Source organism: Anopheles cruzii, chromosome 3 (assembly GCF_943734635.1).
Source record: "Anopheles cruzii chromosome 3, idAnoCruzAS_RS32_06, whole genome shotgun sequence".
NCBI lineage: Eukaryota > Metazoa > Arthropoda > Insecta > Diptera > Culicidae > Anopheles > Anopheles cruzii.
Genome location: NC_069145.1, coordinates 18,337,476 through 18,351,420, shown reverse-complemented (window position 1 = coordinate 18,351,420; position 13,945 = coordinate 18,337,476). Strand labels below are relative to the sequence as shown.

Genomic DNA, 13,945 nt, shown 5'->3' with positions numbered 1-13,945 from the left:
CCGCTTAATCTTGCGCAACGGAATGTGTGACAAAATGGGAAACCAAACACCAACAGCAAGCTTTTTGACGTTTCCCTTTCGAAGGAGTGGGGGTTTTCACACCTCAAGAATTAAATGGTATTAGAGACTAGTTGGCATGGGCCCATGAGAGCTGCTCGTACCACGACCTGGCATTGTCTTAATGGATCATGGAACTAGGAAATGAGCGAACTCGTATTGAATCACCTCGAACACGTTTCAGATTTTATTTCGAACACAATGCGGGTCACTTCGCGGGGGACGATTAAATAGGGCAGCCTAAATCGATAGTAGCTCGCACGTGTTGTTTGTCATGTTCTTCCCGTTGCTCTCTACCAGAACGAGAACGTCTTTTCGAAGGTGTAGGTCTGTGGTTTGGCGCGCTCAACTCGTTTGATGTCGGTGATCTGATCGTTGGCATTCAAATTTTCCAGGATTCCTTTGAAGGCCGTTTCTTCTGCAAATGAAATGTTTCAATCAATTGATGGACTTGCACGAAGCCGGCTGGCTAAGGTTGCGTACAACCCACCGGCTGGCATGCAATGTTTTTCATACGAGCTTGCATCGCTTCCGAGCTTTACGAAAGTTCGGTGCCTTCTCGGTGGAACTTTTAACGAAATTGTTTCGGGAGGCAATTCTAACGATTGGTTAATTTAAAAGAAAGCACTAGCAAGCCAGAATATTTGGGTTCACGCTTCACGCTTTTCAGTCAGGGCATTAAAAATAGGCTTCACATCTAATTCGGAGTCGGTACTTACTGTCGATCTTCTGCGTGTACTCCACGTAGTACTTGGCATCGTCTTCCTGCGACTTGAGCACCCACTTGCCGCTAATCTTCAGCGTGTCGTGATCCCAATCGTACACGTACACCGAGTGGTCCACAATTCGTAGCTTGATCCTTTTTGGGGATTGGGGCGATGCAGAAAGTTACTCCACGGATTAAACTCACGTTGGGGCGACAGACCCCCCGGTGGGGTCCCGGTGAAGCGCACTTACTCGTCACTCAGCACTTTGTTCACAAAATCCGACCGGTTGGAGATGCTCTCGGTGACGTATTTCGTGTAGGTCAGGAAGCCGGCGCTCGGCGCAAACTGTTGCCCCAGGAGCACCGCGAACAGTACCGCACCAATTAGCGCACCGGTGGCGACCGGACCGTTGCTTCGTAGGACCATGATGTTGACAGTTCTAGCGACACCCAAGCAATGACTGCCGCTGGCTGTGGTCGTGCGAATTTTATATTCACTCCCGAAAGTGACTGTGCCACACACAGATGGACGGACGGATGGACGGACGGCGTGGAGTGGAGCTCGAAACGAGTTCAGGTCGGGCGCGATTATCCCCGTGACGGGAGCGTCTTCGCCACCCCGAGTGAGGGTTCTTTTTTTACATCAAACCGTTGGACGGCCCCTGTTCTTGGTGTCCCTGAATTGTCTCGGCGCGGAAATGGCCACGGTATGTAGCTGCATAATGTTGAAAAGCGCACCCAATCGAGGGGGGTTGGTGCATGGTGCAAAAAAAGGCAACAACGAAACAATCGCTGTCTTGCGATTGACCACAGCCTAGACCTTTTTTACCAACCCCTCCTAGCCGCGGAGGATCAACGCGTTTTTTGTTGTTGTTGGTCCTGCCTGTTTACGCAGCAATTGAGCGATCGATCCATCGGCGCAATTGGGGATGCTTAACCGGCTAGCGATGCGAGGCTCATATTTGCCCGCGGTGAGCTTTTTACGTCAGTGCGCGTAATGCGAGCTTAATTAGATTTGCCTATTTGAACGGCTAGAACGTTTCGCGGTTGATTGAGGAAATCAACCGGTCGGGCGAGGTCTTTCCTTCGCGAGCAATCAACGTGCATTGCGGGCGTTATATTTGGGGCGGGGGAACTTGGCGCTGCTGGAAGGTCTGCCACGATCGATTAAGTTGTTTGAAGTTCTTTCGATGGTTTTTGTTGCAGAATTGGCCCCGCTCTCAGAGACGGACTCTTCCGCAGCCGATCGACCGAAACAAGGGTGCTAGTTTCGACATTTAACTGTTAGAACCAGTTTTCAAGCTGTGTTCTTCCTACGGGGCCCGTCGGAAGGCCGGGCCGGAAACGCGTGCGGTGTGTCTGGTGGGGCTAGCATCTGCTGCGACGGGTGCGGCACATTAGCACCTCTTTGAGCCCATCCGAACACCCGGGCACGCATTCGAGTTCAAGAGATGGTGGCGAAACATATGGTCAATGTACTGTCTGTTTGTGCCCTGAACTGTGGCACTAGTTTGTAATTGGGCACGGTGAGTGCGGAAACGGTCGAGTTTCAATTTCAAGGTCGAGGTGATCGCTAACTGTTGCATCATTGCCACCGATACTGGCTTTACTCACTTTTGGGTGATCGATTAATTTACCTAAAGTATGTCACTTCACTTCGGACCGATTCATTAAAGGGCATTAACACGCAAGAAGGCCTCACGTTTGTGGTCTCACGCGTCGCGAGCGTCTTTATGGATGCCCGAGTCCGAGCTGTAAGTGGGGTCATTAAAAACCACTTCGTGCGTCATCGGATAGACGTAAACCTAGAACTTGTTTCTAGGGATCGCGCTCCAAAGTAGTAGAAAAATCCAATTCAAATACGCATCATTTCGGTTTCTTGTGTGTGCCTTGAATCTTCGTTACGCAAAGCCATTCTATGGGTGGTCAGGTTCCATTCACTTCAGAGCCGCGAAGAAGAATCACACCAACGCCTTCAGAAAGAACGCTTGAGGAGTGTGTGTTAGCACCTCTCTCAAGTCTTTCAAGTGTGTGGGCTCTCGCTGTGCTGCGCGGCCACTGGAACACTGGATCTTGAATTTGACAAACAACACTGCCCATTATTCTTCGACCAAACGTTCCACAGTGTTGAGCTTAGAGAAGTATGTCGACTGCTGTCCAAAGATTTCATCAATAGCTTTCGGTGTTGCGTGTGGCGAATATTTAACACCGCTCGCCGTCTGCTAGCTCAGTCCGGCACCAGATATTCTAACCGGCCGTAAACTGCATAAATATTCATGATCAGGGCCGCGCCCGCTCAATGTTGCGGCTTCGATGAAAGCGACTTTGGCTTGGCTTTCAAACGGCAATAACTTTGCCTCGTTCGACTCTCGGGGATCGCGAAAAGTACCGTTTTTTGGCGGACGATTAGACGCACCACACTCGCTGGGTATACGCGAGGGCCACATTTGGTGGTCATTTTGGTGGACAAAATTCATCGGCCCACCCTAGAATTCGGATTAGAATATCAATATACGGACGGACCAAACGCTGAACACGTGCCCCGTGAAGCAGAGGGTTCAGCCAGGGTCCAGCCAGACAACGGAGTCCACGGATCCAGTTTTGGGTGTTGGCCCGGCCAACCGGTATGTCCCATAGAACATCGTTCTTTTCCCCGAATGCCCCGCACGCCCCTTGCAAACCTGAGCTTCGGGACGATCCGCTGATGGGCTCTACGAAAGACCTGAGCGCGCTGAGGGGTGTTCGTTTTTTTCCACCTCTGTACTCCTGTGCGCCAGTGTGTTAATTCGGCGAGCCCCGTTGACCATTCGTCTGCTCGTCCAGTTTGGTCGAGAAGCTGGGCGCCGGTTCCAGTCAGTCAGTTGGTTGTTGCCAACCAGTCCACAGCGCAACGGGTCAGAGACTGGGCCGAGTGAGCTCGTCCCGGGGGGTTGTGTTACAGATTTGATCTTGACACCGAGTTTCAGCATCCAGGAGGATGCAGGTCATTTTTTCATCCTCCCCGAGAGACCCTCTCGAACCGGTACCAGGAGAAATCTGGTCCAATTAGCTCGGACATCCGGACGCTTTTTAGGGCGAACTTTTAACCTCCGAACCATCATCATCGCCGGTTGTGGTTTGGTCCAGATTTGATCTTGATGCCTGAGGTGATGCAGGAAACGGAACCGATAGGGTCTCCCGCTCGGAGGGATCCTGAGGGCGAAGGTCGTTGTGTGACGATGATGCTTAATGCGATCCGCCGACAGGGCAAAGGGCCGTAGATTAAGCACGTAGAGAAACCCGAACGAGCGAGGGCAGCTTCACGAGTGGCCATGTGTTCGAAAGTGGCAAAAAATCGCCTGCGAGTGGTGCGAGTTTCGGGACGGCAAAAACCGCCCCACGAAAATAAACATCCACCTGCTGTGTGGTGGCTTGATTAGGCGAAGAACCTGACACACCGGTAAAGGAAGATCGATCGAGAGGCGTTTGGTTAATATTCCACGCGCCACGGATGGGATCGTATTGGTGGTGGTCGCGTTCGAGGCAGTTCGAGCCGGAGAGCGAGCAAAAACGATAGCTGGCTTGTCCGACTTCCGAGTACAGTTCGGCCGTCCGTGGACTTTCCCAATCGTGAGCAAGATGTAGTCATGCACGGGAACTGGAAGAAGTCACTCGTTGCCGGAGCCTTCTGCTGGCTGTTACTCGCGTGCGGTGCACTGGATCGTGCCGAGGGCGCAGAGCAGCAGCTCACCGCGGATGATATTATTCGGTCCATTGTGGTGGTTCGGTAAGGATGCAAGCACTGTTCTTCCGAATGGGGACATTAAGATCGCATCTCTCTTTTCTAGGGCTAAGCTGGGAAGTGTGTGGCAGAACTCCTTCGGACTGAGTACGGGTCAGCAATCGAGGGCACAGCCCGTGGAACCGTTCCACCAAGGAGCAAACAGGCGAGGGCCTCCACTGTCGATAACATTTAGAAGCATTATCCAAACGCAACCCCCAGTGATTACGTTCTCCGTAACTCCAACGTTTGCTGGTCGCGCGGCTACAACACAATCGCCAATCGTTGCAACAACGTCCGGTCCCGCCGAAAACAATGTGCCCTCACCGATGCTGCTGGATGTTGGTTCCGCCAGTCCGGATTCGTTGGCCCGATCAGCGCCAACAGCGCCACCACCGACAGAGAGTAGAGAAGCTGTACGGGCCAACCCACTCGGAATCATATTTCCCAGCTCGGAACAGTTGAACAATTTCAATGGCGGGTGGCAGCGCCCATACCAGGGTCAAGACGGATTCAAGGCGGCGATCAGCACTAGTACCACCGGGTCACCGGGCGGTGATTTCGTGTTTCCCCAGGATGAGGACGAAAATCTGTACGGTATCGGTGGTCAGGGGCCGCCATGGCACCAGGCCACATCCACAACGACAGTTGCCACGAGCGAGCACCCTATGCGCGTCGGAAGCAGCTCTGAGGATCCCCTGATGACCGTGGATCCACTGGAGCAGGAAACGACCGAACCGCCGGAAGAAGGTCTTGGCAATCGAATCGACCAGAAGGTGTTGATCTCACTCCTGGGATAATCTGAAGCGGGTTTTTGTGTAAATATAGGTGGATTTGATAGGATAGGAATAGGAGGGCTACCTCGAGGGACTATGCATTCAACGGATGGAAAGTAAAGACAACTTGTATACTCACAGAAAAGGCATTAAAACCCCGTTATTCAGAAGCGAGAGAGAGATTCCGAACTACGTGTAGAGGAGTTTAATTGATTCCCATTTTTTGTCGATGCTCAGGTGCCTACTCTCAGTGTGGACACCGGGACCATTGGGGCACCGTGTTAACTGGGTTGTTCAATAAGTTCTTCAACAGCAGAGGGCGCTGCTACTAGCCTACATTTATTGTGTTATGTTTGTTATGTTATATACAGGGTGGTCAAATAAGCGTTCTCTTTTTTAACTACCCATTATTTGACGTTTAAAACGTCAAACTTGATTCTGGAAGTTGTAGACATTTAGTAAACACTTAAAAATTTACGAAGTGGGTCGCTAAACGCTTGAAGAATGCTGGGAAATATTAAAAACTTACTTCCAAAGTGGTAAGTCTTATCTCAACGGTACGATATTTGAAAAGCTCATTTCGTTGAAGCTCATATCCACCTCGGTGGCTATGTTATTAAGCAGAATTGTCGTTCTTGGGGTTCGGAAAACCCATACGTCGTGCAAGAGAAGCCAATGCATGAAAAACAAGTGACTGTTCGGTGCGGATTTCGGTCCGGCGGCATCATCGGCCACCGTATGAATGAATGAAGAAGGAGCCGCCATAACCGTCGAAGGCGTACACTACAGAGCCATGTTGGCTGATTGGTTCTTTGGCAAAATTGAAGCTGAGAACTTGGATGACATTTTGTTAAAACAGAACGGGGCTATCTGCCATACAGCGACAGCCACGATCGATTGGTTGCACCGCGTCTTCGGACAGCGAATAATCAGTACAAATGGTGTTGTGAATTAACCTCCAAAGAGTTGCGATTTTACACGATTGGACTGTTATCTGTTGGGGATCGGTGAAAGACAACAAACCAGCAACTATTGACAACATCAAGACTGAAATTTAAATTGCCATTGCCAAGATAGGACCACAGACAGTCGAAAAAGTGCCCAAAAATTGGGTCGACCAATTGGGCTACTGCGAAGCCAGCCGAGGGGGACATTTGAGCGAAATTGTTTTTCACACATAAATTTGATGATCAACCTTTCAAATAAATGTTCAAGCATCGAAAAATATTAAGCCGTTTTTGTTTTATAACCAAATGAAAAAGAGAACGCTTGTTTGACCACCCTGTACATCAGATGTGGCCCCTAGTGACTTCCATCTGTTTCCAGACCTAACAGAAAATCATGCGTGGAAAGCGCTTTTCATCAAATGATGAGGTCATACCAGCTATGGAAGCGTAGCCCTTCCAGATTTAGGAATGGAATTCATAAATTGGAATCTCGTTGGATCAAGTGTGTTCAGGGAGACCTTACTGAATAATAAAGTATAATTTAAACCATAACATTATGTTTTTCTTATAGTACCGCAATACTTACTGAACAGCCGGATATAGATAAACATCAACCGATTTCATGCTGCCGCAAAAAAGTTAAACTTAAGAAACACAGTAACCGGCGCATATAAACCGGTTTTTTTAACCGGAAAATACTCATCCATATGTTGGAGGCTGGTGAAACGTACAGAAAAAAAACGATAAGCGCACAGTGTAGGACAAAAGTTTAGCGGCACCAGTGGCTCAACGATCGCTTTGGGTGGCGGTCCTAATCCGGTCTCGCCATTGTGGACGATCCTGTTTGCAGATCGAAAGGTTGGTATGCTGGGTTACCATTTCGCGAATTCAGTGCCTGCTGCAACATGTTTTGAATTTGTTTTGTCTCACGTCATCTTCGCGTGATTAATGATGAACGTGAGGTGGTTTTGGGAACACTTCAAACACCGTCAAACATCAGGTGCACCTCTCGCTCTCTCTCTCTCTCGCAAGGCACCGGTCAGGTGTTTATCTGGATGTCTGGAACTTAAAAGCGGACCCATCACAGTACGATCGCCGCCAGTTGCAATTAGGTTGTGGGCAAGTGCGCAACATGAAGTTCGCAGCAAGCGTGAGTGTGGCAGTGACCTTCCTGTGGTTGCTGGCAGCAGTTGGGGCCGGTCCAGTGGTGATCAAGCGGGTTGTTCGTGAAGCACGGTAAGCGACCGTGACTGCGTGTGACACCGAAACGTCGTGGAGACACAAATCGTACGCACTTTTGCCCTTTTACAGTCCACAGTTTCCATTCGGTGGCATTCAGAATGCGCCGAACGCGCCACCGAACGGAATCGGAGTGCAGACACCGATCGGTGGCTTCCATCTCGGGCTTTCCACTGGCCTAACGCTGAACCTGGGACGCCGACCAGCCGATCCAGCGGAGGCTCCCGAGGTACAGGTACCACCGGAGCTACAGAGCGTAGGTGTCCCATCGATTGGTGACGAGGTGGGAATCCGCTCCGAGGAAACCCCGGCAAGTGTTGCTCCACCGGCAAGTGAGGCTCCGGTGACCGAGCTGTCAGAGGATCATCCGTGCGCCGGTTACGACCCGAACCAAGCGGCGGCCGCTAATGCGACGACTGATGACAGCTCGACCGCAAATCCGTGCGCCGGCATCGGAGGTGGCAACCGAATTAGTCCGAAACAGGCAGCATTACTGTCGCTTGTTGGATGAGTGACCCCCGTTACCTTGAGAATGTACCTTATTTCAATGAAATAAAAGTGAAGACAGTATAGGAATCCTGGTCCCATTTCTTTGTGTCGAAAGTCATGGTACAACAATACTAGGTTTCTAGGTCCATGGTCGGCTTACCATCGTAAGGTTGGCCCACCAGTAGCCCGAACCTCTGGCTCAACGAACCTCACTGGACGTTCATGACGGCCTGACCCGGCCCGACTCCACCCTGCCCTGGCGAGCCGATTTCCTAACAAGATGATAAATTTAAAGTACGGTCAAGTTGGTTTAGTCACGAATAAATTTATTATTATTAATTTTATTCAATTAAGTTTGCTTCGGAAGCCGGGTCGGTCCCCGCACTTGAGGACATCCACGTCGGGGGGAGGCGCTGGTGAAGGTGATTTTGACACATGGGGCTCGGCCGAAGGTAGATGATTCTTAACGCCACCGGTGGCGGTAGTGTCAGGAGCCGGGTAGCCGGGAATCGCTAGGACCTTGGGCCCGAGCCCAAGTGAGCTCGGGTGATAAAGGTTAAAAAGCGGGTAAAGAAATTGGGCCAGATATGTACGGTTCAATCTTAACAAGCTCGCCCGAGGCCCGGCCATGGAAGGCTAATATTTATTCGAAGTTTGCTCGAGGATTCCGGGCCCCATCAACCACGCACTCTGCTTCGGAACGGCCCCTCCAGGTCATTTGTTTTCCGGCCTTCCGGTCCGTGGCAGGGCCCCGATGGGTTGGTCCGTGCGACATGCGATGTGACGATTTAAGCCCGGCCTCGGCTCGGCGGAAGTGCTGTATGATATCGCTTCTTGTAATAAATTATAATTGGATTTGTTTGTCTTGTGGCGGTGCGCGTTGGCCGGGGCGCTGGGATTAGATGAAGATTAGGCCACCACGGCGGGCACGGATACTGGACCGATACATGCGGCAAGGATTCGGGACGCCCGGTTAGGTGCGAAGGAGTTTTGGGGCGCCCCCAGGTTACAGATTTTTAACACGTTCGATGCGCCGCACCTTACTCTGGCGGCCACCGCCGAGCAGTGACAGGAGCAGTTTATCATTGCCCAGCCCACTTCGGGCTGCAATTTCCGATGACTCTGCAAGGGATGGAGCTGGAAATGAACGGAACGGACGGGTCAGAATGCTAGCTGCCCACGGTCTGCACGAGGTACGAACCTAAGTTGCCGGGACGCTCGACCGTCAACCGTACCAGACCATCGTTCGTTTCCAGCGTGATGGTTTCCACAATCTGGTGGCTCACGACCGTTACCTCTCTGTGGACAAAATCGAAACAGCTTCGATGAGGAACACACAGTTTTGGAGAACTCCTGGAAATTCACTGGCTCACTGTTGGCGTATCATATTCACAAGATCGTCAACCGGAATGTCGTCAACTTTGTTTCCGGCGTCATCCGGAGCGCCCGTCGTTGGTCGAATCGGTTCCATTGTCGTCGCGACACTCGGCAGTACCTGATAAACCCGTCGGGGGACACTTGTTTCGAGCACAAAAATCGGATTGGCCGCGTGGAGCAGCTTCGAGTGCAGCTTTCGGCAGTAACTGTTCGCGTCGACCGTTGCGAACGGAATGGCAACCACTTGAAAATGGCCGGTTAGTGGGGCGCTAGAGGCTGGTGGTCCGATCAAGGCGGAGAGCAGAGCGAACGAGAGCATCGTCCAACTCATGGCAGGCAGTAGGTGTCGAGCTGCTAGTAATTGACTGGTCATTTTCGTGGTGCAATTGAGGCGATTTATACCATAGCTGTCATTGCAATCTCGATCCCGTGATCCCGGAGGTCGCTATGATAATCAGTCACGCCGCGCTACCAAGAACCATCGGCTCCCGGTGGCTTCCCCGGAGTTCCGGCAAGGAAGTTCACTATCGCGTTGCATCTCTCGGTTGGTCACGGACTCGATCAACGATTCTAGATGTTTGCCTGCGGCATGATTCGAGTAGGTCTCTAATGCCTAGAAGCCGTAATAGTAGCGTCCATTCTCAGCACGCTCCAAATTTCGGTTGACCGTGAAAGAGAGAGAGAGATATCGAGAGACCATCACCGGGTAACCTTCAAACAGGTTTCGTGCGAATTCCACGCGATTCCGTGTCGGCTTTTTATGTTTGTGTTCATTGTATGCTTGCAATCCATGCGCGATGCTGCACATTGTTATGCTTCAGACCTCAAGCAGAAAGGCTCACCTACACTGTGACACTTTTTTTCGTTTTTTGCACCACCAGCGACTTGATGTGCCCACTGCCAACCAGCGAAAGGAGCACCTTCTGTGCGACGTCATCATCCGTTATGTCGACGTTCAAGACAATCTTTGGCTTCTGGTCGTTGTCTGAAAACCGATAATAGTAACCCCATCGTAATGAACTCCGATCAAACGGGGGCCTCGCCCGTCGTCGGTAAGAAATCGGTACTTCTCGACCTTCCGAGTCTGAGTTTCACCCTTAACGTAGCGGATCAGGTGTTCTTCCAGGCTGATGCCGACACTGTCAATCGAGCCGGAAGATTAGTACGAGGAGCTTACTCGGCACCGAAGGTCACTAATGGGTACCTACCTGCTGTCGATTAAAGTCTTAACGGTGCTTTTGATCTCCTCGAGGTCATATAACTTGTACAGATCGCGTTCCAGTGGATCCGCGGGCACAATTGCGAGCCATCAGAAGGTGATGCAGGCAAGACGACCGACAAGACGTTGTTTGCGGACCATGTTGCCGTTGCCGAGTACCACTCTGAGTCGGCGTTCTTGCGTGATCTTCTCGGCACGACCTGCTGGACCATTGACTGGCGAATGACGATGGCGTTAGCGATGAGTGTTTTATAAATATCGCCCCATCGAAAGATGATCACCAAAAGTGGGCACCGGTGGTTGACGGGCCATCCTAATGGGGCATAAACCAGAAACTTGATGGGTCAACGAAAACATAAACTCACGCTGACCCGCTCATCATTCTTTCGTGGCTTTATGAGGTATTTGTGAGGTGCTTGTATAAGGTGGAGGTGCTATCTAGTGTTTGGATTTTAAACTACCGATTGCTTGACTTTTACAAGTTCAAACTTCATTCTAGAAATTGTAAACATTTAGCAAAAACTTTTACATTCACGAAATGGGACACTATACGCTTGCAGAAAATAGGGAAATAATGTACAAGCGCTGAACTGTTCCATCATAGCCAATATCTCGAATCTGCCCAGTGTTAGTGGCTTCGTTGGAGGACTTTTAACCCTACTCGAATTGAGCTATCTTACTTCCGATTGAGTTTGGAAGGAGCAATTCTTCGTCCTCTATAGAGTGTAAAGCAACGAAAGGATAACCATAAACTATAGCCGATGGATGCCACCTATTTAACGCTTCCAACGTCCAACGCACCACACTGAGTCGAATGCGATCGCTGACAGGGTGTCTAATATCTTCACCTCCAGCGGCAGCTGTTGCCTCTATTGGATGCCGGCCGTCATCAGGCTCAGTCCGCGATGCAACCGTTTTTGCATCATTTGCACCCCTTTTTTTGGTAAACGGTGCTCGTCGCTTTGCGTCGGTTGCATTCGGGGCCCGCTGCGTGTCCCGAAGGTCCTAATCCCCGGGACCCGACCCTCGAACCAATACCGCAGGGTGCTTCTGCCGGCCGCAGGACTTTAATTCGATTTATGCATGCACGTCCGGGCGTGAATCCTTTGCATACGGCACGCAACCCCTTCGCGCGGGTTTCGGGCTTTAATCAATAACCAATCAATAGGACACGGGCAGCTGTTCCTATCTCCCGTCTGCTGTGCGGCTCGTTTTTTCATCCTTTCGATTGAAGTTTAAAAAATGAGGTCCTACACTAAACAAACTCCTTTCGCTACCAGTTCGAATCCTGCCTAAGCGGCTGCTCACTCCGGTAGCGGCTGTCCGAAACCCTGCTCCCAGCTTCAATCCCGAGAACGGGGGGTTTGCTGAGAACGAAATGAGGACGTGTGTACAAATTGGAAGCACAAACACGCAGCATAGACTCGTCCGGTTTTCGGTTGCCGGTGGCCGTTTCGGCTACGATTCGGTTCGGTTTTCATTTTAATTTAGTCAAGGAAATAAACAAAACTCCAACCCGAAAGGCGCAACTCGCCCCGTCCGCTGTCGCGTCCGTTTTTGGGTCCGTTGGAGCTCCGGGCCGAAAGTAGTTTTAATGTCGGAGTGCCGAAAGGGGACCGGGCGTGCCTCTGGAAGGACCTGCCGGAAGGTTGGAAACCAAACTCACTTTCGCCCCCGGGTTGGGTAGAACGAGAACGCCCGTGTTGCCGGTTGGAATTCTTTCACCAGCCAGGTTGGGTTGGGTCCGGCTCGGGTGGGCCAGTGCGGCGCCCGGCCTTTCGGGGGTGCCAATGGATGGAAAAACAAACAGCAGACCACCTTCCGACCCGAACCCGATGTCCGACCTGACGGGCCAGTCTATGTTTTTGCGAAAAGATAAACAAGCCACACCGGACTGGTCGGAAGGAAAGGACCGAGGCCGCAAGGGCTTTCGGTTCGGTTCGGTGCCGGGACCACCCGGGACATGTGTGGGTTTTCTGGGGGTTGGGACCACATTTAAAACGGAAAACTTTCTCCCCGGCCCCGAGGGCCACATGGGTGGATCGCTGGGGAGAATTGCGCTGCGCTGGCAACAACTGTGAGTCTCGTCCCCCCGATGGTCCCAAGACACCGGCTGGACGTAACGCACCAACTCTGGTCCAACATGGTCGCTGTCCGAAGGTCCGGAAATAGAGCCCAACATGCTGGCCGTCACCCGGGACTGGGAGGTGGGCCACTCTCAGGCAAACATGGGACGAAAAACTTAAAACCTTCCCACAAAACAAACATGGCCCACACACACACACACGCAGAATGGACCGAGTACGGCCCAGTCCGAGCCACAAAAAGATGTCTGCCAGTTGCGGTCCGGTTGGCCTCTTGTATACGGACGGAAGGTTCTGCGGTCGACGGTAATGTCCTTTCGGGCAGCGTTTTTGGGTGGAGTTTGTCGAATTAAGAAAAGAATGAGGAATAAGTTACGATTTGGTTCCTCCGGTCGGGCCAGTATCGATCGAAGCACAGAAGCTGCCGCAGAATGGATTTGAGTGTTTTGGGAAAAAGGTCGGGTCTTTCGGAAAGTGAAATATAGTTTTACTTTAGTTTACACTTTAGTCTAACTTACTTTTTTTCGAAATAAAACAAACATTCATCGGAACCGGTGGGTTTTGTCAATCTCTTGATTTTCTTTATGGCATCGTCATCGAGCGGCGTCATTCGACGATTACTGAAAATTGACGAAGGTCCGCTTCGATTTCCTGTCGATGACTTTTTTAAGTATTAAGTTAAGTACACGATTTGATCGATGGGTTGAAAATTTTGATGTACAAACTTTTCAATCGTCAGAGCCGTCATCTTCAATTTTATGTTTTTGGGTGCCAATCTAATGTCTTTGTTTAGTACGTCAGGACTTCTGCATTTAACCAACTAGAACCCACTCAAACCTCAGCAAGTAAGCAATTCTTGGGTTATATGTGAATTCCCGATTTTTTCGGTCACATTATTAAGAGCCCATGCAGAGCATAAGATCTGCGATATAGATTAGGGTCTCTAAAATAAACCCGTGTGACAAAGGCCTCAGTTAGATTGCGGTACAGCATCGATTACGCTTTTATTAAAGCATTAACATCGTACAATAAAAGAACAAAAAAAAACGTGTATGGGAAGTTGCAGTCAGGGCCGTAGGTTACAGGCTCGCAGCCCTCGGAAGTTAGGGCAAGAAACTTTTTCAGGACACAAGCTCCGAACCTCGCTGTGCAAGATGTCACGAAGAATGCCTCGTTGACCTAACCTCAGGAATTAATTCCCATGTCCAAAACCGATGGCGAGGGCAACTTCTCCGGTGGCCATCACAGCCCCTCAGGTCTGGCCATGGGGCCTGGCCCTGGGGAAGCTCAC

The 13,945-nt window shown here is 50.9% G+C and overlaps 3 protein-coding genes across 3 annotated transcripts; 1 reads left to right on the top strand and 2 right to left on the bottom strand.

Annotated features, from left to right (window-relative positions):
- Positions 1-350: 350 nt before the first annotated feature.
- On the bottom strand, positions 351-1,190 carry LOC128269976 (uncharacterized). The gene is made up of 3 exons (XM_053007379.1): positions 1,015-1,190; positions 777-916; positions 351-475 (listed from the first exon to the last, which is right to left on the bottom strand). The coding sequence occupies exons 1-3, from the start codon at positions 1,188-1,190 to the stop codon at positions 351-353; spliced, it is 441 nt and encodes a 146-aa protein (XP_052863339.1).
- A 6,174-nt stretch (positions 1,191-7,364) lies between these two features.
- On the top strand, positions 7,365-7,996 carry LOC128274029 (uncharacterized). The gene is made up of 2 exons (XM_053012111.1): positions 7,365-7,482; positions 7,558-7,996. The coding sequence occupies exons 1-2, from the start codon at positions 7,379-7,381 to the stop codon at positions 7,994-7,996; spliced, it is 543 nt and encodes a 180-aa protein (XP_052868071.1). The 5' UTR covers positions 7,365-7,378.
- A 984-nt stretch (positions 7,997-8,980) lies between these two features.
- LOC128269975 (uncharacterized) lies at positions 8,981-9,670 on the bottom strand. The gene is made up of 3 exons (XM_053007378.1): positions 9,348-9,670; positions 9,176-9,273; positions 8,981-9,096 (listed from the first exon to the last, which is right to left on the bottom strand). Exons 1-3 carry the CDS (start codon positions 9,668-9,670, stop codon positions 8,981-8,983), a joined length of 537 nt encoding a protein of 178 aa, XP_052863338.1.
- Between the last annotated feature and the right edge of the window lie 4,275 nt (positions 9,671-13,945).

What these genes read in the sequence shown, in the direction of transcription:
- LOC128269976 (XM_053007379.1), bottom strand. Translation starts at nt 1,190, where the DNA reads ATGGTCCTACGAAGCAACGGTCCGGTCGCCACCGGTGCGCTAATTGGT. An exon ending in AACAAAGTGCTGAGTGACGA is followed by an intron (nt 917 to 1,014) that starts GTAAGTGCGCTT and finishes ATCCCCAAAAAG; the next exon opens with GATCAAGCTACGAATTGTGG. An exon ending in GTACACGCAGAAGATCGACA is followed by an intron (nt 476 to 776) that starts GTAAGTACCGAC and finishes TTTCATTTGCAG; the next exon opens with AAGAAACGGCCTTCAAAGGA.
- LOC128274029 (XM_053012111.1), top strand. Translation starts at nt 7,379, where the DNA reads ATGAAGTTCGCAGCAAGCGTGAGTGTGGCAGTGACCTTCCTGTGGTTG. An exon ending in CGGGTTGTTCGTGAAGCACG is followed by an intron (nt 7,483 to 7,557) that starts GTAAGCGACCGT and finishes GCCCTTTTACAG; the next exon opens with TCCACAGTTTCCATTCGGTG.
- LOC128269975 (XM_053007378.1), bottom strand. Translation starts at nt 9,670, where the DNA reads ATGCTCTCGTTCGCTCTGCTCTCCGCCTTGATCGGACCACCAGCCTCT. An exon ending in GTGAATATGATACGCCAACA is followed by an intron (nt 9,274 to 9,347) that starts GTGAGCCAGTGA and finishes TTTTGTCCACAG; the next exon opens with AGAGGTAACGGTCGTGAGCC. An exon ending in CGAGCGTCCCGGCAACTTAG is followed by an intron (nt 9,097 to 9,175) that starts GTTCGTACCTCG and finishes CATCCCTTGCAG; the next exon opens with AGTCATCGGAAATTGCAGCC.